This window comes from Erpetoichthys calabaricus, chromosome 1, assembly GCF_900747795.2.
Source record: "Erpetoichthys calabaricus chromosome 1, fErpCal1.3, whole genome shotgun sequence".
In the NCBI taxonomy this organism is placed as follows: domain Eukaryota; kingdom Metazoa; phylum Chordata; class Cladistia; order Polypteriformes; family Polypteridae; genus Erpetoichthys; species Erpetoichthys calabaricus.
The window spans coordinates 314,426,397-314,450,758 of record NC_041394.2 but is presented as its reverse complement, the minus strand read 5'-3'; the positions used below and the strand labels follow the sequence as shown (position 1 = coordinate 314,450,758).

The 24,362-nt window shown below is 37.0% G+C and overlaps 1 protein-coding gene across 1 annotated transcript in view; it reads left to right on the top strand.

Annotated features, from left to right (window-relative positions):
• The window catches only part of aldh1l2 (aldehyde dehydrogenase 1 family, member L2), a 92,929-nt gene that overhangs the window by 5,576 nt on the left and 62,991 nt on the right, over nucleotides 1-24,362 (top strand). The window contains exons 2-7 of the mRNA XM_028817635.2: nucleotides 3,756-3,900; nucleotides 12,082-12,316; nucleotides 16,566-16,731; nucleotides 18,227-18,328; nucleotides 18,914-19,003; nucleotides 22,458-22,592. Coding sequence (XP_028673468.1) covers nucleotides 3,756-3,900; nucleotides 12,082-12,316; nucleotides 16,566-16,731; nucleotides 18,227-18,328; nucleotides 18,914-19,003; nucleotides 22,458-22,592 — 873 coding nt within the window. The remainder of the gene's footprint in view (nucleotides 1-3,755; nucleotides 3,901-12,081; nucleotides 12,317-16,565; nucleotides 16,732-18,226; nucleotides 18,329-18,913; nucleotides 19,004-22,457; nucleotides 22,593-24,362) is intronic.

Below are 24,362 nucleotides of genomic sequence, written 5' to 3'. Positions count from 1 at the left end.
CTATCAACGCATGAACCTTCCTGAAAACAAACAATGCACAGAGCTTATAATGAGAAACGTCACTCATGTCATAAACAATCACCCATTAGCTAAGTCTATAAAAATCCTACATGAAGTTGAAAAGGATGCAAATACAAAAGCAAATGCAGAAGGTATAGCGGCAACTACAATTGCTTTGGTCTTGATAAAGGACAAAGAACAAGATCCAAGACGATACAATCTGCCCGTCGTTAATGAAGTGGCAATTGTCTTTCAAAGTAAAGATGGTGAGCCTCCATTTCACAGAGATATTGTTCTACATTTACGTCCTGATAAAAACAACACACCTACATTCCAACGCATAGACATTTGATTTCCGCTTCTTGATACTTTAACATACCCCATATTATTTCCAACTGGACAGGAAGGATGGAGTGCTACAATTTCAAGAATTAAAAAACAGCAGGCACAGAGACGATCACGTGTATCCATGAATTTATCTCAGACGACTTAGTAAAAGAGATATTTGGAACAGCAATCACATTAGACCAAATACCCCTTTTAACACAACGCACTATATTATGTCCAAAAAATATTAATGTTAATCACATTAATAACCAGGTTATTTCATTACTTCCTGAAGAGACACAGATCTTTCTAAGCTCTGACAAAGTTGACTCTGATGACGACAATGAACATATAAATTTCCCCTTAGAATATTTGAACACTATTAACCCAGCCGGATTACCACAACACAACCTTGCCTTTAAAAACGGAACAATAATCATGCTATTAAGAAACCTTAACACAAAACAGGGTTTATGCAATGGCACACGGTTAGTCGTCAACACCATGACACGCAATGTTATTCAAGCAACAGTTCTTACAGGATCACATGCTAACAATACTGTTCTCATTCCTAGAATTGACCTTACAAGTTCTGACCTAGAATTACCTTTTACATTGAAACGGCGACAGTTCCCCATTAAACCTGCATTTGCCATGACCATCAACAAATCACACGGACAAACCATGGACAAGGTTGGCATCTACCTCTCTGAACCCGTTTTTGGACATGGACAACTTTATGTTGCCTTCTCACGTGTTCGACGTTCATCTGACGTTAGAGTTAAAATTATAAATGATCCATGCCAAGGAAGACTCATTCAAGGACAACACACCATCTTTACTACTAATGTTGTATACAAAGAAATATTCCAATAAAACATTAATATATGCCAAACACTCTATTTGTTATTTCTATGCGCATCATCCAAAGCTGCACACTATTCTATATCTAATTCATACATCTCACTCTTTGTCATGCCCCAACGCCAGGGGTTGGCGAGCGAAGCGAGCAGGGGGCGGAGCCCCCTAGTTTATGGTTAATCAGAATTACTTCAGTGGATGTTAGATGAAGGCAAGTTACCTTTGTTCATGATCTAGAATATGAGTAGCTAAATCTGAATATAGTTTAGTTAACACGTGTGCACATTTGCGCAATCTAGGTATTGAAAGGTTTTATAGGTAATTATTTCTGATTAAAAATGATGCAATTACTTTTTTACAGAAACATTCTCAGTACAATATCTTATTAAAGGAAAACACATTAAAAATGATTTGTCATGATTTTATCCTTTTCATCGACAGAAGTTACAAGTTCTGAAAGGGTTGATGTTGGATATCAACAGCATATTGTGCTGCTTAGTTTTTTCTTTGTTACAAGTAGTTATTTACACCTGTGGCTGAGTGGAACATTACTTTTATAAATAAAAATGTATAATACAGAACAATCAATTTTATTATTGCATTGTAAGATTTGCAGAATTTGTTCTGGACGCTTAGGTGAAAATAGGGGCAGAGCTCTCAACTGATCACCAGCTGGTAACGAGTTGGGTCAGATGTTGGGGGAGGCACCTGGGCAGACCTGGAAAGCCCAAGCAAGTAATGAGATTGGACAGGGAACGTCTGAGTACGTTCACAAGAGCTTTTCCTATATCCTGGAGGAGGCTGGGGACTAAATGTCCAAATGGATGTTGTTCAAAGCCTCCATTGTTGAAATGGCTGCTAAGAGCTGTGGCCTTGAAGGCCTTATGTGCCTCTCGAGGTGTGAACCCAATGAACTAGTGGTGAACACCAAAAGTAAGGGATGCCATTAGGCTGATGAAGTAGGCCTTCAGTGTATAGTTGGCTGGGGAGACTCCCAAGCAGCAGAGGCATTCCGACTGGCCAAAAAGGTTGTGGTCTTGACGGTCAGGGAATAAGGGCTGTTTGGACTCTGTATAATCGCAGTGACAGCTGTGTCCGCATAGTTGGAGAAACATTAGCACCATTCTCAGTGGGTGTAGAACTCCACCAGGGCTGTGCTTTGTCTCCTAACCTGTTTGTGATTTTCATGGACAAGATATCAAGGCACAGCTGAGGGGATTTCCAGTTTGGTAGCCTTAGAATTGTGACTGTACTTTTTTGCATATGACGTATTCCTGTTGTGTTCATCAGGCCGTGAACATCAGCAAACATTAGAATGGTTTGTAACATAATGTGAAGCATCAGGGATGAGGATCATCACCTCCAAATCTGAGGCCATGGTCCTCAGTAGGGAAAAGGTGGACTATCCTCTCCAAGTGGGAGGTGAGTTATTGCCTTGAGTAGAGGAGTTTAGGTGTCTCAGGGTCTTGATCAGGAGTGATGGGTGGAGAGGTGGAATAATGAGATCAATAGGCAGCAGGCAGATTGGAGCAGCGAGTGCAGTTATGCAGTCAAGATGGTCTGTATGGTCAAGAAAGAGCTGAGCCAAAAGGCAAAGCTCTCAATTTACCTGTTGATATACATGGTCATGAGCTTTGGGTAATGACCAAAAGGACAAAATTGCGGGTACAAGTGGTTGAAATGAGTTTCCTCAGTAGGGTGGATGGGCTCTCCCGTAAAGACAGGGTGCTTTTCATTAATCTGAGAGGGACCACTTGGATTAGTTCGGGCATCTGATGCAAATGGCTGTTGGATGCCTCCCTGTGGAGGTTTTACGGGAATGACCAGCTGGGAAGAAATACTGGGGAAGATTCAGGGTCGACTAGTAGGATTATGTCTGCAAGCTGGCCTGGGAATACCTTGGGATTCCACAGCATGATTTGGCAAGTGTGGCTGGGAAAGAAACATATGGACCCCACTGCTTAGACTGTTGTAACCAGGTCTCGGGTAGGTGGTGGAAAATGAATGAATGAATGAATGAGTGAATAGTACAGAACAAACGGGCGTGATCATAAATTCATCCATCCATTTTCAAAAACAACTAATCTATATCCGAGTTAGGTCTGTCCCAACAGTACCAAGCACAATGTCGAGATAAAACCAATGTTGGATTGGCTATCAGTCCATCAAAGGACATGCTCATTCATATGGAGCCCATTTTATTCACAATTTAATCCAACCAAAATTTCTGGAATACCAGGAGGAAAAATCCATTCAACCATTGAAGAGTACATACAACTTCCACACAAAATGCTACTGGGCCAATATATGAATGTGGCCTCTTGAAGCTCTGTGGCACTATTGCACTACTGTACTATTAATTATTAGTTCTTTATACTACACAGTAAATTAAATCAAATGAAATTACATGTATACTGTTGTTGTTTACTCTTTATTTCCTGTTACAATAAAATGCTCTTTGTGGGTATCTGTATAACTTTTCTATGATAGCCATGATAATATTTCATTTATTTTCTGAGTAATTTAAATAAGAGGCTAATGTTTTTAATTATGTTTTTTTTAATCAGATCTATTACCAGAATAAGCTAAAGCTAGCATTGATTGGCCAAAGTTTATTTGGACAGGAGGTATACAGCCAGCTTCGAAAGGATGGCCATAAAATAGTAGGAGTTTTCACAGTCCCTGATAAAGATGGCAAAGCAGATCCTTTGGGTAAGTTAAGCAGAAGCTATGCCTTGAAGCTGCATTTGTGCACTTTTTTAACGATTTAAAAGTGGATTTTTTGCCATTGTTTAAATAAGGCTTCCATTTTGTAAATCAGTAAAGGATGTTTCCCTTAGACTTAATTATAAAATGTACCCCATTATATTGTACAAGAATTGGAATTATGTGATTTTGATTCTGACTAGGTACATTTTCATTCAGTTTGTACCTGTAAGTTATTTGCACATTTTAAAAAAAATAACCAAATAAAAATGCTGAATTTAAATGTCATTTTACTAAATAACAGCTGGCTACGAAATTGTCTGCCATTAAACTGTATTGAAGAGGCTGATTGAGGGGAAAAATATTTTTTTAATGTGACTTCACTCCTATCTTCTCTTGTGTACTTGATAAAGTTGGTCACAATGCTTCAGTGTACAAATTGTTTTAGAATGTATGGGAAATGGCTAGATATTCACCACTATCACTTCCTTAAGTGAGCATAATTTCTGAAATAAAGTGGAAATCAAACAGTATTAGATAAAATGGAGCTGTTTCAACACTGGGATTGGATAATGCTGTAACTTGCAGTACCATGCAGTTAGTCTTAAAATTATTACAAAAGATTAATAGAATATACATTGCCATGTGACATTTGCATATATAGCATACACATTATATACACTTAGGTCTGTTTGTAAATTTGATATATTTAGGAGTTTTGTATGAATTGCTCATTTAACACTTGCAGATTTGGTGGATGTTTAGAAAAAAAAGTCAAGATCAGGTTTGTCTTGAGTACACAGTACAATTAGATTCTTTCTTGCATGCCTCTTGTTTATTAGTGACAGAAGTGTTATATAAACAACTTATATTAAGTATAAGAAACATCATTAGATGATAGATATGTAAAAGAAACATACAAAGGTAAGTCAATAATTATCCACACTTTTGTGATAATTATGTTTGGGTTTGCTGTTACATTTCCCAAGCACATATTGAAGCATGGGGTGTCTGTTGTCACAGTGGCAAAGTTTCAGGCTTGATCATTCAATTTGTCTTTTGTTTTCTAGAAGTAATCATAGCCACTTCACTCTCCTTTGCACCAAAGAAGAAAACAGAGCAGTGATCAGCTTTTTATGAGCTACAGGTATACTGGGAGCTGAAATTCCGGAGAAGGCTTTCTGCACAATATGAACAGTGTTTTACCGCTGCGGAGTGTTCATGAATGGGTTGAGAAGTTCTAAAATGGTCAGACAAGTTTTAAGCATGACAAAGGAGAGGGACAGCTATCCATATCCACTACCGATGACCACATTGGATCAGATCTATACACCTTCAGCCCATAAAAGCATATCACCGCTCACTGCTTTTCTTTGGTGAAAACAGAGTGGAGTGGCCATGTTTACTCCTAGAAAACAACAAGAGAAACTGACCGGTCAGGGCTGAAAATTTACCACTGCTACTACAGATACACAATACATGTGGCCAGGGAAAGATACATAGCCAACCCAAACAAAATTATCACTAAAATGCATTAAATTTAAATTTAATTAAATTTAAATCATCAAATTTAAATCATCATTAAAATGCACTAAAATTAATTACATCTTGCCTGAAGAAGGGGCCTGAGTTGCCTCGAAAGCTTGCATATTGTAATCTTTTTATTTAGCCAATAAAATGTGTCATTTTGCTTGGCTTTTCTCTACACTAAAATGCAGATAATTATCGACTTGCCCATACCTGATTTACGAGGGTATGTAGTTATTTGCACAAGCAGCTGTTGAGTAGCTTTATGACATATAAAAAGATAAAAGCTGTCCTTGAATCAAGTGGTGTGAGTGCTAATGGTCCTGTAATTGTCTGTGCAGGATGTTTGTTCTCTTTAATAATGAAAACAATCAAAAGTGAATCCTCTATTTTTTTAAGCAAAGCATATACTTGGCTAATAAACTTAAATTAGCTTAGGATAATTGTTTTTTAAACAGATTAATAACCACATAAAGCCTAATTTATGAAGATATCATTCACACACATGTGCATATAGTGGTCATGCCATTCATTCCATGCTATTTATAAAATATGAACATGGTCATATGACACTACCAAAATCCAAGTCTGGCTGCGCACAAACACACACATTTCAGTTGGTGGAAAAACACCGTTCCATTTTCATTTCTGTCACTTATTTCCACATATCAACCTTAAAACACCAACATAATAGACAGAGGAGTTAAATAAAATCAAAAGTACATGAAGAAGCACACATTTCAAAATTTACATCTTTTATTGTTAAAAGGATAACAACCTGAGCTTTGTGAATTTCTGCTCGAGCAAATATAAGATATTTAAGGTCATTATTTCTCTGTTTACAATTATAGGTAAATTTAAATACTGCTCTTCTTCTGGGAAAAGGCATTGATGTTAAGGAAGTTATTGGGTAGGACTTATATTTATATTTTGGAGCTGATATCCTCATGTTGCCTTTGTCAGGAGATTTTAATTTTGGCATTTAGACTTGGAAGGTAGAATAAATGAACCGTGCTTGTTCTAGGCAAAGGAAAAATATACAGTTTTTTTTTTTTTAATATATATATACTCAAGGACTATATTTTTGGCTATTGGATTTTGGTTTTCTGGTTTTACCTGCTGAATATTCAGTTAAAGTTTAAGTCAGTTTTACCAGGATTTCCTCATTGAGGGTCATGATTTAGAAATCTTTTTCTTTCAGTCTGTCTGTGGTTCTTGTGTGTATCACAGTCAAATTGAAGGCTGGCGCTGCTTGTCTTCACTCTTTCCCTGGATTAGAAGAAGAGAGAGAGAGAGAGAAATTCCAGTGAACGAGAGGAACTGTAGTACATATACTGTACATGTAGTACATAATCCATCTTGAAAAACATAATTAACTTGTATTTTCTACATTCTGTGTTTTTAAAATTAGGTTACAAAAGGCCTTTAGTAACTCAAAACTTGATACATACATTGATTGTATTTAATGATACTTGTTTTATAGTAACCATTAACCAAAAATAACAGTATGCACTCATGCTTACTTATTAGACCCTAGCTTTGCATTGGAGGCTATGAGTGGCAACAATAGTCAAACTTTGGGTTTGAAGTGGTCCTCCCTAGTTTGAGGTCCAAGAGGAAAGTCAGGTCTTTGTAACTGGAAGAGCTTCTACTCTATCCAAACTTTCAAACTTTGGTTGCAATTCACCTTCTAAGAGTTCTGAGAATCGTAATGACTTAAGTGGCTTTTTATAATACAGTGATCAGTGGAGTTTTTGTGTTTGGTTGTTTATATGGACCTATTGCTTTTCTCCAGTATTTGGGACTTGGTGCACTAGCAGTTTTGTTCCACTTTGTATATGTTTCTTTTATATTTTAATTGTAAATCATTTTGGACCAAAGTAATGATTTTTCTGGTGATTTATTGGTGCTTCATTGACAAAAAGATCTAAATAGGAAAACATTAGGTTAAAAAAAGTTCATATTATTGCCTGCATTTTTTGTAGCAGTGCACAGCAAATTCTTGGGCAAGTGATAGAAGAACTTTGTCTGAAAGGAATTCATACATTGCATAGTTGACCTGTCAGAGTCAACTGGAGGTGGTAATGTAGTCATTCCAAGGCATAAGCTTTTAAACTGCTCACAGATGTGTTTTTAGAAGTGTGTAATAATTTCAAATGACACATATAATTTAATTATGATTAATAAAGTTATCACATTTAGATTATAGGGATATATTATGGTATTATACCAAAGGTTTAATAGCACAAGCATTATGCAAAGTTAATTTTAGTCTCTTTTAAATACCTTGCAACAATCTCAGATGGATGGTGGGGATGGACCGTAGAGAACATGTTTCATTATAGGCATGAGGTGCTTTGCCAATGGATAAAATGGAAAATGTTCTATACACAATATTGTTTGTCCTACATCCCATGGTATGATGATCTAGTTACTGAGAGGACTGGGAAAAGGAAAAATTGTTTTTTAGTTTGGCTGACTGAAACTCAAATATACAAAACAACACCTGCTGGACTTATTTGTGTATAAATGAGGTGAAGCCAATGATGCCAGAACTGGAGTGATGCCCCAAGGGAAACAGAGGAGGAATCTGGGCATAGAACAAAAGAAAATACAGCCTATCCCTGCCATCTATGCTCATGGGCAATATAAAGTGTTTGATGAATGAAGTAAATTATCTCTCAGTGACCTAGAGGCATGGGAAATACAAATATTGGAGCCTTGTGTATTTTATTAAAACTTATTTGAAAGCTGAAACTCCCAGTTAAGCAGTGGCACTGGATAGATTTCATATTCTCTACCTAAACAGGAACACCACAGAAAGCTGCAAAAGGAAAGGCAAGAGGACTGGCTGTTTTTGTAATGGCACCAAGGACATATCATCATTAAAGTTCATTACTGTATGAAAATGATTATGGAACTATTCTCCAATAGACCATGTCTATATTAAAAGAGGTTTCATACGTCATTGTTTCGGCTGTGAAGGTTCCATCCTTGGCTGATACTTTGATCACTATGCAGACAATATTATCATTAAACCTGCCTCAGAACATATAAATGCTCTCATAGTAATTTCCAGGCATTTTAATTATGTCTCACTTTCCTGTGCCAAGTTTTTCAAAATTGGTCTGTGCACAATAAGAGAAAATTACACCCAGATCCAGTATGTTAAGGTAGCATACAGCTCTTTACTTGACTTGGGTATATCCAACCACAACACAGTACATGAGCAAATTAACAAGTGAACTGTGATAAGGTGAACACAAGAGATTCATGAGGCTCAGTGGGATGACCTTGAGGAGAAGAACTAAGGTAAGCTCTGAGATGTATGTTGTATCTGGTGAAGAAATTGAATGACTTAATCTCTGTGTTAAACATTACATTAACACTTGAATGGATAATATAATTTTCAAAAAGCTAGTGCTTTGTTTTTTGGGAACTATTTACTATTTAAAGTATCTACTTAACAAAAGGAAGTGGGAGGGTCAGGTCTGGAGAAAAGGTGGAAATCAAGTTGTGGAGGATGGTTTTAAAAGGCAACTTTGTGAGAGTAAAAATTGCTACAAGGACGAAATGAACCAGAATTTTTAAATTAGGAATGAAAAATATCACTAGGTGCAGGCAGATCTGTGATTGGGTAGTGGAGAAGAACTTGAATAGGACAGATGAACTAAATTTGTCTTTAAGTTGAGTTTTGTCAAAACCAACTTATTTTGAAGTGGACTCTTGCATTAGCTAAGCAAGTTGCTATATTCCAGTGCCTATTCTGCTTGTCATATTGTCATATTAGGATACGTTTAAGGGAGATAAAGTTAAATTGATAGGAAATAATTAAGAAAGAGTTAAACAATTTAAACCACAGCAAATTACATGTATCTTCTTGTAAGTTTCACACTACTGCTCTTATGAAAATGCATAATTAGAGAAGAAGGCCAGCTAATTAAAGAATGAGGTCAGTCAGAGATAAAATGACATTGATTTGGAAACTGACTGGAGCAAAAACCTCTAGCCACAGTGGGCTCCCAGGACTGAATTTAACAACCACTACTTCAAAAGAATTTTATCAGGCAATCTGCCAGAAGTCTAGGAAATATATGCTATAATCATAATGCCTAAAATTTACTGTGCCCTCCAAATATTCTAACGGGAGCAACTGATGACACATACTGTAAGCATCCAATTTCTTTGATATTGTCATAAGCTGTCTACTTTTAAGTGTCTAACTTTCCTTTGTGGAGTGACTTCAGAATATTTATTTAAAAGAAATCCACAACATTGCAATCCAATCTTTTTTCAGACCTAAATCAATTTACTGCTTGTTTAAAGAATAATTGAGTTTTTGATATATTGTTATTTCCTTTAGATTTTGTTTAATAACACTGCTTTTCTTCAGGTATTGTATCATAGTAAGAATGAATGTTTTATGATTATTTCAGATCTATTTTTGAATGTGCCTCAGTATGCTGCAGAATTGGCACTTTGTATTTCCCTATAGCTTTGCAGTTGTTTTGTTTTTATTCTCTCCATCTCTTAAAATCAAATGAGCATTTTGTGATATAACCTTTAAATAAGAGAAATAACACCTGCTGATATATTGTATGTTCATTTGTCTGTCGTGGGGTAAAACCTGCACAGGCGTTACTAAACATTATTTTGTACTGGAATCTTGCTGGGAAATTCAACATCTGTATTAAGTTTATTGACATTTATTGATATCAGTTATCCTTGGTAGTGTTGCTGAGGCAGTCCAAGTCAAATACATACACACACACTTGCCATAAACTTCACTTTGAAACTTGGATTGATTGTATGATTATTTTTTTATCTAATAAGTAATGATGATATTTAAAACTACACAATAAGACTTTTAAATGCAGTATATTCACTGTATTTATCAATTCAGTTTTCATAAAGAGTATAATTTACTCAAGCCAGCATTATATAACCCTTATTTATAAAGATTTTACTTGTACAGTAATCCCTCACTATATCGTGCTTCGCCTTTCGCAGCTTCACTCCATCGCGGATTTTATATGTAAGCATATTTAAATATATATCGCGGATTTTTCGCTGCTTCGCGAGTTTCTGCGGACAATGGGTCTTTTAATTTCTGGTACATGCTTCCTCAGTTGGTTTGCCCAGTTGATTTCATACAAGGGACGCTATTGGCAGATGGCTGAGAAGCTACCCAGCTTACTTTTCTCTTTCTCTTGCGCTGACTTTCTCTGATCCTGACGTAGGGGGATTGAGCAGGGGGGCTGTTCGCACACCTAGACGATACAGACGCTCCTCTAAAAATGCTGAAAGATTATCTTCACGTTGCTATCTTTTGTGCAGCTGCTTCCTGAAACGACATGCTGCACGGTGCTTCGCATACTTTAAAGCTCGAAGGGCACGTATTGATTTTTGTTTGTCTCTCTCTCTCTCTCTCTCTCTCTCCCTGCTCCTGATGGAGGGGGTGTGAGCTGCCGCCTTCAACAGCTTTGTGCCGCGGTGCTTTGCATACTTAAAAGCCAAACAGCCCTATTGATGTGTTTGCTTTTCTCTCTATCTCTGTGACAGTCACTGCTCCTGACACGCACTCCTTTGAAGAGGAAGATATGTTTGCATTCTTTTAATTGTGAGACAGAACTGTCATCTCTGTCTTGTCATGGAGCACAGTTTAAACTTTTGAAAAAGAGACAAATGTTTGTTTGCAGTGTTTGAATAAGGTTCCTGTCTCTCTACAACCTCCTGTATTTCTGCGCAAATCTGTGACCCAAGCATGACAATATAAAAATTACCATATAAACATATGGTTTGTACTTCGCGGATTTTCTTATTTCGTGGGTGGCTCTGGAACGCAACCCCCGTGATGGAGGAGGGATTACTGTATTTTCCTATCCAGGTCCATTTCTTTCTTTATTGCATATCTAGACCTGTACAAAACTGATTTCAATTTCACTAGAAATTCAAAGGAGACATTAAATTGTACTATGGCCAGATTGTCATTAAATAAAACTTATTTAAATCATGTGAATGTGTTAACATGGCCCAATGTTGTGTACATTGTGCTGATTGTTTATGTAGGTCTTGCATAATATTAGATTGCATTATTAAATCACATGCACTGCCATTGCTGAACATCAGATATTTCATATTTTGCAGCTAGCATTGGAAACAGCAATTAGTTTTATTACCTCTACACAGAAGTTCACTTTTAATTTTCTTTGCTTCTACATAAGAGTGCAAGCTTTCACTGATTCCATCTCTGTATTTAGCATTTTGTAAAATTTGTTTTTTGAAGGCTGAACAAAATTAGTATTGTATAATACAGTATCTCTTCAGTAATACAGTATGTTTTGTTACTATAGTGATTGCATGATTTGTTTTTCAAATTACCATAAAAATGCAGATATTGTTTCTCACTGCAGAACCAGAAGTATTTATTTTATATTCTACTGCAGAGGATATTTTTTTTAGTAATAAACAATCTGTGAAAAACTAACTGAAAAATGAGAATAAACTTAGAATAAAGTTTAGTTTTCTCAGTGCTATGAAAAAAAGAGAGCTATATAATTCACACTCCATGGTTCAGTGTTTGTTTCTTTTTCCCATCTGTCAGTACCTTTATGGATTTCTGATAGAATAAGGTGTGACTTAAATTTTGTATTTTTACAGCTACAGCTGCAGAGAAAGATGGGACACCAGTGTTCAAATTCCCTCGGTGGAGAGTTAAAGGAAAGCCAATTCCAGAAGTTGTTGATGCTTATAAGTCTGTTGGAGCAGAGCTTAATGTTCTCCCATTTTGTAGCCAATTTATCCCCATGAATGTAATCGATAATCCAAAGCATGGATCCATTATTTACCATCCTTCTTTACTGCCTCGACACAGGGGAGCTTCTGCAATAAACTGGTAAATATTAACTTACTGTAAGCTACTCTTGCTATTGAGAGACGTATTTATGTCTAATGAAGTGCAACATGGTAATTATCCTGGGCTAGCAATATAGTTAATTATTAATTAATTGCTACACTTGGAAGAGTGTAAATGTAAAAATTTCTACTATGTCAAGAAATAAGATAGATAGGTAATGTGTACAAATGGCAGAGTGAGCAAGTGTTGCTCATATGTAATTTAATTTGTCATTTACTGTTCACATTTTGGTTGCTAGTTGAAGGTTTCTATCAGTCTTCATCCTAAAACACCACCTTTCAAAAAGAACACTGACACAAATACTTTTACAAAGTGATCAAGAGCATCATTACAGAGTTAGGTAATAAAACCAGGCATTGAGTGTGCATAGTAAAGAGAGCAGTATAGAATAATCGTATCATTATTGAAAAAGACTTGAATTATAAAGTAAGCAGACTTCTGATAATTAACTTAAAAAAAATCTAATGTTCAGGTAAAATTTCAGCTGAACTAAATAAAGAACTGTGATTAAATTTCAAATGAGAGCTATAATGATGTTTAAGCAAAGTGATATAAAATTCTATATTCAGCATTGTCCATGGACTAAGTATGTATTTTTACAATTCAGTTTGCTGTTGAATTAAAAAAATTCAATTACCCCATATAGTACATTGCACTTATGAATGTATAATTTGCCGTGCCATGCTTTGCTCCTCATTATGTTGCTGCTTGTGAAGTGCCAGATATGTTTAAATGTATTAAGATGAGTACACCTACATAACCAAGTTGGAAAGGAAAATGAGTTATATTACATGCACTTTAAAGTCTGAAAAGCATAAAATATCCTTTTTCTATGTGCTCTGCAAGCTTTTAGAAAGGTAAAAAAAAGAGATGTTTATAAAATGAGATTTAAGTATTCTTAAGCAGTGAATAATAGCCAAACTATCCACCATTGTTTTGAAAAATTCCAGTAATTGCAGTCACAAAATGTTTATAGTATAAATGCTTGCAATCACAGTTAACATTTATAATATACAAAAGTAAGCAACTGGCTCTTGCACCCATCTTCAACAAGGATCTTGTGATACTGTGTCACTTTTAATTGCCTAATGATCAAGCTGTTACGTTGTTGGTACCAAAATAGGAAAAATTGGGAAAGGCCTACAAAAAGACCCACAAAAACAGGCCAGAATCTTGACTGGCATACCCAAAAAACAGCCTCACCTCAAGGCATGCCCAAACCCAGGTAAATGGGAAGATTTGGGTCTGGTGAGGCATCATAGTAAAGAACAGGCTTTTAATTGTTCAAAAGTCACAAGAAATATCCCAAAATATCACCCAAGTCCCAGAAGAGGGAGGATGGTTGTAAATCCCTGGATGGTAGATGAAAGGTCAAACAAGGAATCTTTATAAAAGATGATATTTATTCACAAAAGAAAAAATACTGAAATGCTCAAAACAGCAAAAAGGAGTTACTTGAAAGACGATCCTAATGAAGAAATCCCAAAACCTCAATTTAAAAATACAATCCAATAAACAGAAGCAAAAAGTCAGGGAAAAAAAACAGAACAAAACAATATTCACAAACGTATACAATGTACTCACTCCATGGACCTCAAGGAACTTGTTTCTCAGCCTGCTAGCAGTGATGCAAGGGATGGTCTCCTTCCCTTGGAGTTCCACCAACAAAATAAAAGTAACATCATAGAACATGATTAGATAGATAGATAGATACTTTATTAATCCCAATGGGAAATTCACATTCTTCAGCAGCAGCATACTGATACAATAAATAATATTAAATTAAAGAATGATAATAATGCAGGTGAAAAAACAGACAATAACTATGTATAATGTTAAATGTTAACGTTTACCCCCCCCCCCCCCCCGGATGGAATTAAAGAGTCGCATAGTTTGGGGGAGGAACGATCTCCTCAATCTGTCAGTGGAGCAGGACAGTGACAGCAGTCTGTCGCTGAAGCTGCTCTTCTGTCTGGAGATGATACTATTAAGTGGATGCAGTGGATTCTCCATAATTGATAGGAGCCTGCTGAGCGCCCTTCGCTCTGCCACAGATGTTAAACTGTCCAGCTCCATGCCAACAATAGAGCTTGCCTTCCTCACCAGTTTGTCCAGGCGTGAGGCGTCTTTCCTCTTAATGCTGCCTCCCCAGCACACCACTGCGTAGAAGAGGGCGCTCGCCACAACTGTCTGATAGAACATCTGCAGCATCTTATTGCAGATGTTGAAGGACGCCAGCCTTCTAAGGTAGTATAACCGGTTCTGTCCTTTCTTGCACAGCGCATCAGTATTGGCAGTCCAGTCTAATTTATCATCCAGCTGCACTCCCAGGTATTTATAGGTCTGCACCATATGCACACAGTCACCTTTGATGATCACTGGGTCTATGAGGGTTAACCACATAAAAACAAAAAAAAAATGAATGGGAATAAATAATTAGACATAAAAATACTAGATATCAAACTTCAGAGAAATTATTGTAATAAATGAACAAAATGAATGAATAATGAACAAAAAAGAAATTTAAACGTAAACCAGGTAAGGATTCCTGTCTTAAGCATAGCACCAGCAGCAGATGTTAAAAATATGGGATGAAGCAAACACAGAAAAGAAGAGAACATTCCATTTTCATGTAGATAGAAGTTGCCCTAGGAGTTGAGCATAAGGTCCTGCTTGTATTTTAATGGGTGCATATATTTTCCTCACCGTGAGGAATCTCTGTGTACATTAAAATAAAGTGAGAAAAAGAAGGTGTAAAATAAACAGTTTTGTGTCTCTCCACCAAAGGTATTTTATGCAAGTGAAAAAAACTTTTTTGCCTTTGCGTATCTCCTTTCTATAGCAAACATTATTCCCCCCAGGGCACTTTTCAAATGCAAATACAATAGTACAACAATTAGAAAATATTTTTACAGTCAGCGCTAAGGCAAGTAAATTGATGTGTTTGTTGTCACTCTGCATGTCATGGGCAAGAATTAAACATCTTCTGTAGATTAAAGTCCAAGTTTAATTTTGTCTGCACCATAATATTGCCTAGCAGTTCAACTTAAATGCAAAATGAAATACAAAACTCAAATAATAGTTTAAAAAAAATAAAATTAAATTAACTGAAACATTCATTGCCTCCATCCATCCATCCATTATCCAACCCGCTATATCCTAACTGCAGGGTCACGGGGGTCTGCTGGAACCAATCCCAGCCAACACAGGGTGCAAGGCAGGAAACCAACCCTGGGCAGGGCGCCAGCCCATCGCAGGACGCACACTCATACAGACACACACACCAAGCACACACTAGGGACAATTTAGAATCACCAATGCACCTAACCTGCATGTCTTTGGACTGTGGGAGGAAACCGGAGTGCTCGGAGGAAACCCACCCAGACACGGGGAGAACATGCAAACTCCATGCAGGGAGGACCCGGGAAGTGAACCCGGGTCTCCTAACTGCAAGGCACCCACTGCGCCACCGTGCCGTCCTCATTGCCTCCACTTTACCCAAATTCCTTCTAGTTTAGCATCTTTATTTTGAAATTGACACTCAGAAATGCAGAAAAAAAAATGTTTTGCAATGAAGACATTTTCATATCACAAAATATATTGTTTACTTTTATACATATTATTTTACTTATTATTTATTTAAATTCCATCTCCAGTCATCATATTAGTCCCTCTGTGCATGTATTGATTTTTTCCTCTAATTTCCTCCCACATAACTAAAACATGCATGTTACATTGACAAGTGATTGTAAATTAGCCTTGTGTGTGCATAAGCCCTCCAGTGGACAGATGTCTTGTCAATGTTCCTGCTTTGCTTTATTGGTTCTAGCACCCAACAGCCATGAACTGGATTAATTAGGTTTTAGAGTGGTACATACTTTTTGTATATGTATGTTTTGAAGGTTTCATGGTCCTCTGATCAAAGCTGTGTTCATCCTTCTAGGTTTTCTTTATATCTGTATATTTGATAAAGTGATCTTCCAGTATAGTACCTTAATATGTATGCATAAGGCACACATTAATATATTTATTTATACATACAGTATTATGGAACCTTTTTATCCACATAATTAAGATTGTGTTTTCAAGCTAAATAATGAGTTTTAAAAGTTATATATTTCTACAGTTAACAGTTTACTATCGGAGACTTCTCTTTCAGCCATGGTTGATTACATTATTTAAATTATGAAAAATGGAATTTTAATTTTTTTGATATTTGTGTTATTAGGACACTGATTCATGGAGATAAGAGTGCAGGATTTTCCATATTTTGGGCTGATGATGGACTAGACACAGGACCACTCCTACTGCAAAAAGAATGCCCAGCTGAGCCCAATGATACAGTAGACACTTTATACAATCGCTTTTTATTTCCTGAAGGAATCAAAGGCATGGTAATAAATCTAATTTATTTTAATAATGTACAATGTAATATGATGTAGTTTATCTTCACAATATAAAAACTACTAAAGTTACTGAAGTCATTTGGGGAATTGAAATGTGGCAGGCTTTGCAATTAGGGCCATATCATGTTTCCATTTTTAAAATTCTTCTTTAGTATTAAGGTGTTGTACTGTGTTAGCCATTATGAATGTAGTGCGAAGTCAAGCAAAATGACACCTTTTATTAGCTAACTAAAAAGATTACAATATGCAAGCCTTCGAGGCAACTCAGGTCCCCAATACAGTAGGAACCACAGAACTTCTGAATGACAGGGTTAAAAAATTATGTGCAACTTGTACCTTTACTCTTTAACTTTTCTGTCCTTTTACTTCACTTCTATAATAATATTTAATTGCAACTGACAGTCAACAGGAAGGGTTCTTTGTCAGTTTGGAGTTTTAGGAAGGGGGATATGGTACTTCATAAACCCTTGTGATTTATCTCGAAGTTATGGATCTGACTTGCTGATATGCACACATGTATCTGTTATATCAAATGGTACAGCCTGTCCAGTTTTTGGAAAGTCTCCATAAGTTAAAGGGTTCTCACAGCATCTTGCATTTAATTCCCCTTTTTCAAACAGTTAAAGCTTTGCCATTTTCAATGTGCTATATCTAACCACCATGTCCAAGCAGTGTGATGCATTGTTTTGAAAGAACTAGAGAACAAGTCTGAGGAAGTGAAAAAGGAGTGTGAACCCTGTTCAAATAAAAATGTCTTTAATTAGTCAAAATAAAACTGCCAGTGTTGGTGTTGCATGGATGGCATCTGCAGGACCTCTGACCTGGAACAGTGGGGTAGTAGTAGTGCATATTTTTCAAACCAATAAGTACTTCTCTTAGGTAAAAAAATTAATAAACTGACCATTTGGAATTATGAAAGGACTAATGCAAGGAAAATAGAACAATTAGTTATGAATGTAAAAAGGATTAGAGCAGCCTAGATTATGAAGAAAAGCACTTGAATAATTAATTATTCATTTACTTAGGGGCTCATTTTATCTAGACAAATTGTGAATCACAATTATCTAAGGTGTTACAATATTTCTTAAGTTAGAGTATCAGTTTGTTATTTTGCTCGGTGTCATACAGTGATTCAGGGACAGGGACTAAGTGGCAGCCTTATATGTGCTGTGCTTTGGCTTGATAATCTTTCTTCTTTGGAGTGAAATAGGTAAGCCCACTGGTCTTATGCGCCTTGATAATAACCCTAGGATACCAAGATATTTGTTAGAAACATTTTTTTTAAGTTGGGATGTTGAACATATTGGTTGAGCTGGTGACAAGTTCATGATCAGCTATTTGAGAAAATAATTACTGAGCTTTGTAGGTGGATTTGCAGCTCAATTTTTGTATTGTTTTAATTGTTGCATATTTTTTAAATACTAAACATTTTTTAAACAAAATTTTGATAATAAAAAGTGTCTGATCTTTTACTAACTTGTAGGTGGAAGCTGTCCAACTTATTGCAGATGGTAAAGCACCTCGTGTACCACAGCCAAAGGAAGGGGCTACATATGAAGGAATTCAAAAGAAATCAAATGCAAAGGTGGGTGAAGACTGTTCAGAGTAGCTACAAGTAATGTAACGTAGATTTGTATGTCGCTCAAATGTTAGTGCTTAACAGAGTAGCGTATCAGAGATAGAGAGAGGATTAGGAGGAGGGAGTGCATCCAATAAAATGTCTTTTTTTTTAAGTTTAATTGTTGAAATTTGAGATATGGCAATGTGTTATCAAGATCACTTGATATTTATCTTTTAAACGTAAATATAATAAGAGTCCTCTTTAAGGGGTTTTCCTGTTTTTTGCTTATGTTGCTTCCCAGGAGGTTGTCTGTAAAGTGTTCAATACTGATGTCATCCCCCATTGCCTTCCAAATTCATCTTTGTTTAAGATAGACATACCTAAAAGACTCCATCTCTTATAATGGAAAGTCCTTAAATATATACATTTGGTCTGATCAATACAATTTATTAAAATGTACACATTGTCCTCTCTTGGAGTTACTCTTATACAAACTTGAACAACGCTTCATTGTGTTTCTTCATTTCTAAAAAATAAACAACTTAAACAGTACTACAGCCTACTTCGGATATAAAATTACGGCCTATAACTTGGTGATTATTTCTTTAGATTTCCTGGGATATGTCAGCATCAGCCATTCATAATTGGATTCGGGGACATGACAAAGTACCAGGGGCATGGACGGTCATTAATGGTCAGGTAAGGAATGCTAGTTGAGGTTTACATTGTGTGTCTGAGTTTGCTCTGAATTTTAGCATTCCAAATATAGAAGAACTCATCTGAATGTTTTGAAAAAGTGCTTAGCTGTCAGTTTTGACACTTCCTATCAGGAATGCTACTTTTAGTTAAATTTTCTTTACTGTTTGGAAAGAAATAAATGTATTGACTGTGGATATATTGTATTAAATGACTCACTCTTAATACATATACATGTTTGAGACTATTGGGCTGAGAATATTCCAGTATTGAACTGCCATTATATAGAGACGGGTAATGTTAGAGGAAAAAAAGGTAGGAGAAAAAATGCGACCATTTACTAAACTCATACTAACCCTAGGGCAAGATAGTGTCAGGCCATGCACAACTTTTGTGGTTACTGCTGTCCAGAGGAACAATTGGTATTCTGCAGATGCTGCCTTGACCTTCCTTCTTTCCAGTCTTTAACCCTTAGTGCACCTTTGTGATTCCCTGGATTATAATACTCAGAGATGTGACCATCTGTTTTGTCAAAGGTCAGTAAATTTGTCATGCCCTTCTGCAGGAACAGGATAACATCCTACAACTGCAGATTGACTCATAGGCCATATGTGTGCTAAAGGTGTTAAGAATTGGTGACCACAACAAGTGGTCACACAAGATATTGAGGAATTATATAACAAATACTGTTAATGTTTACAGTTGGGTTTTTCTGTTATTTTAATATTTTGTTTTCATATTAGTCTTTATTGTCCTTCTTATTATTATAATTGCTAGCGTTCAGGGTGAAATTTCCATCACGCAATCAATGATATATTTATTACTTTGCACAAGTGTATGCGTGTGTGTATATGTACAGTATGTATGTATGTATGTATGTATGTATAATTATATATATATATATATACACAGTGCATCCGGAAAGTATTCACAGTGCATCACTTTTTCCACATTTTGTTATGTTACAGCCTTATTCCAAAATGGATTAAATTCATTTTTTTCCTCAGAATTCTACACACAACACCCCATAATGACAACGTGAAAAAAGTTTACTTGAGATTTTTGCAAATTTATTAAAAATAAAAAAAATTGAGAAAGCACATGTACATAAGTATTCACAGCCTTTGCCATGAAGCTCAAAATTGAGCTCAGGTGCATCCTGTTTCCCCTGATCATCCTTGAGATGTTTCTGCAGCTTAATTGGAGACCACCTGTGGTAAATTCAGTTGACTGGACATGATTTGGAAAGGCACGCACCTGTCTATATAAGGTCCCACAGATGACAGTTCATGTCAGAGCACAAACCAAGCATGAAGTCAAAGGAATTCTCTGTAGACCTCCGAGAAAGGATTGTCTCGAGGCACAAATCTGGGGAAGGTTACAGAAAAATTTCTGCTGCTTTGAAGGTCCCAATGAGCACAGTGGCCTCCATCATATGTAAGTGGAAGAAGTTCGAAACCACCAGGACTCTTCCTAGAGCTGGCCGGCCATTTAAACTGAGCGATCAGGGGAGAAGGGCCTTAGTCAGGGAGGTGACCAAGAACCCGATGGTCACTCTGTCAGAGCTCCAGAGGTGCTCTGTGGAGAGAGGAGAACCTTCCAGAAGGACAACCATCTCTGCAGCAATCCACCAATTAGGCCTGTATGGTAGAGTGGCCAGACGGAAGCCACTCCTTAGTAAAAGGCACATGGCAGCCCGCCTGGAGTTTGCCAAAAGGCACCTGAAGGACTCTCAGACCATAAGAAAGAAAATTCTCTGGTCTGATGAGACAAAGATTGAACTCTTTGGTGTGAATGCCAGGTGTCATGTTTGGAGGAAACCAGGCACCGCTCATCACAAGGCCAATACCATCCCTACAGTGAAGCATGGTGGTGGCAGCATCATGCTGTGGGGATGTTTTTCAGCGGCAGGGACTGGGAGACTAGTCAGGATAAAGGAAAAGATGACTGCAGCAATGTACAGACACATCCTGGATGAAAACCTGCTCCAGAGCGCTCTTGACCTTAGACTGGGGCAACGGTTCATCTTTCAGTAGGACAACGACCCTAAGCACACAGCCAAGATATCAAAGGAGTGGCTTCAGGACAACTCTGTGAATGTCCTTGAGTGGCCCAGACTTGAATCCGATTGAACATCTCTGGAGAGATCTTAAAATGGCTGTGCACCGATGCTTCCCATCCAACCTGATGGAGCTTGAGAGGTGCTGCAAAGAGGAATGGGCGAAACTGGCCAAGGATAGGTGTGCCAAGCTTGTGGCATCATATTCAAAAAGACTTGAGGCTGTAATTGCTGCCAAAGGTGCATCGACAAAGTATTGAGCAAAGGCTGTGAATACTTATGTACTTGAAATTTCTCAGTTTTTTTTATTTTTAATAAATTTGCAAAAAACCTCAAGTAAATTCTTTTCACATCGTCATTATGGCGTGTTGTGTTTAGAATTCTGAGGAAAAAAATGAATTTAATCCATTTTGGAATAAGGCTGTAACATAACAAAATGTGGAAAAAGTGATGCGCTGTGAATACTTTCCGGATGCACTGTATATGTGTGTGTATATATAATATATATATAATTTTATTTAACCTCGTCATAGGTCTTTGTGTCATTTGAAAAATTATTTCTTGGTAGACACCACGCCATTGTTGATACACAATTTCCTAGGCTTGTAGGACAGGTAATGCTTTTTTCTGTGCCTAACTTGATGATTTTAACATGATTTGTTTCAGAGGACTGGCCTTTTCTTTTCTTCCAATATTTGAACTAGGGTATACGTTTTGATTTGTTTTATCACAAGATGCAGTGTATCTTCTTTGTACCTTGATGATCTCAAGGGAAAATTAAAAAAAAAAAAAAAATTTGTTAAGAGACCTACTATTTGATGACAGTATTTACATTTTTATACTAACTTGGTGGGTGTTGTGAATGACTTTTCCTGTATTGCATCTTTTGTAGGTAATATACTTGAAAGTCATACATGCATTCTTATTTTATTCAGTTTGTAGTTTGTATTAACATCACTAGAAAGAATGTAGATTAAATTAAAAAATATTTTAATATTGTAATTTAACTCGCATGTTAATATTCTCTGAGGGTAAAAGAGCCACAATAAAGCATCAGGAAAATTTCCAGAATGTTTTATATATAAAAAAAAAAAGTGGCTCATATCATAACATGAGGTAAGGTAGCAGTACTGACTAACCATTCCACCAGAGTGACAATGTGATGAATAGCACATGCAGCGTATACAGTATGACAATAAAACCCTGTAAGCTTATATTAAAGGTTAATCACACATTTTTTCCATTTTTGTATCCTACTTATCCTGTTTAGGGACATGCAAATCAATGCCTAATGACCCAGTCATGATGATCAGTTGTTTTCTTCATTTTTTTTAAACAAATTAAATGTCTTTGGATTATTTCTAACTTTAACATACGTAAAAATTTCATTTTTTTTAGGCAGTGACCCTGTATGGTTCTTCTCTTCTTGATGCACCAGTGCCTTCAGGACAACCACTTGAGATTGAAGGAGCTCCACAACCTGGACTCATTACTAACAATGGTCTAGTTCTTTTTGGCTGTGACGGGAAACCAGTAGGTTAACATTTCTTATTAGATGTGTTTTCTTAATTTTTGTAAAAAATCACTATTTTTGTAAGAATCACCAGAAGAAAATTGTACCCAGAGAAGCATGTTTTTAATACAGGTAAAATTCTGTTACAACTAAATTTTCATTACAACTAAGTATTTTTATGGTCCTGACAGTTTCCTCATATGACAGTCTATAGAAATTTCAGAAGATACTTTCATTACAATGAAGTGGCCCAAAAGACCATAAATTGCCTGAATGAATCTTCCACAGAGCAGTTAGTTCTGTGGTCGCAGCTCAGTTGTGCACAATGATCATCAAACAGAAACATTGTACATTTTTTCTTTCTTCGAACTTTCCTTGTACGTTTTTTTTGCTGTGTTTGTTTTCTGTGGTTTTCAGTGATACCTTTTGCTTATTGCTTGTCAACATTTGAAAAACATCCATTGAAAAACATCCGTGAGACTTGGACAGATGTGAGTAGTATGATTCATTTAATAACAGTACAGTCCCTCTTAACCAGCCACCTCGGGACTGGACCCATGGCCGGTTGCCGTTTTGGCTGGTTAATCTGATGCATACCTATTTTCATGTAGAAAAATATTTCTAAGGGATGTACTGTACCTGTTCGACGTTCCTGACATTCCGCAAGACTTCATCCACGATTTCGCACATGGATTTTTTTTCTCGTACAATGACTGGTCAGTGTGGTGTAGCGGATCCACAGCTCAACTCAAAAAGGACACTTTTTAAATAAATAATCACCGCACTCGCGGCTTAGCGAGTATGTGTGGCCGATAGGCTCACCCACACCACGAATTCCTTGGAAACCAATCTTAAGTGCACAGGTGAGGAGTCATCCGCATCCGTAATTGTTCCCTGGAACTGGTAATTGCCACATCTGATCCACGTCCCTGTGATAAATAGAAACGCGAGGCGGCTAGGGGGAGAACAGGAAAGAATGGGAGGTTAATGGAGAAGGAAGCAGAGAGAGGAAAGCCGGTGCAGGAGAGCGAGCGAGGAGATTCGATGGAGCAAAGGCAGACAGCTGGGAGGTGAACCCCTGCTGATGAGTGTTTGGCCAACACTCGGTGGGACTGAAGATCCAGCTGAGCGATCACGGAGCTGGAGTGACCGGTATTGAAGATGACTGGGCGTCGAAAGGCAGCGGCAGTCGTGGAGGCTTTGGGCTGGTTTAGCCTTGGCGTAAGCGCCCTGGCCACTGGGGAAAGAACCCAAGCCTCGGTCTGGATGGAGTCCAACGTAGTCAGGGATCGGAGGACTACTGGACCAGTGTGGAAGGCAGCTGCACCTGCAGGTAGGGCGACTTCCCTTTTGCAAAGCCCGATGGGAGAAGCAGGGGAGCCGTCAGGTAGAAAGAAGAAGGCACCGTGGAAAATTCATAAAGGATTATGTAAACGGAAATCACGCTGAGCGTAGAAGCTCTCTCACCTTCCAGGAAAGAAGGAAGTGCATATATGCAATATAAAGAAGAACTCAGGATTAAAAAAAAAACAAAACATTTTTTTTATTTTATGTTAACAGGCCGGTTAATGCAAGGCCAGTTAAGAGGGATTGTACTGTAATGTTTCTTTCTCTCTCAGTGAGATAGTTGTCTAACTGTGTCTTAGAATCCAAGGGAGGGAAACGGACTATTGTTTGTTCTTGTACACTTAATATGTACAGCATGTTCAGACTTTCTTTGAAAAAGTTGATGGAATAATTAGAAAATTTTTAAGTGGGCTTTATGCTGGAGATGAGTCTAAATTATTAAA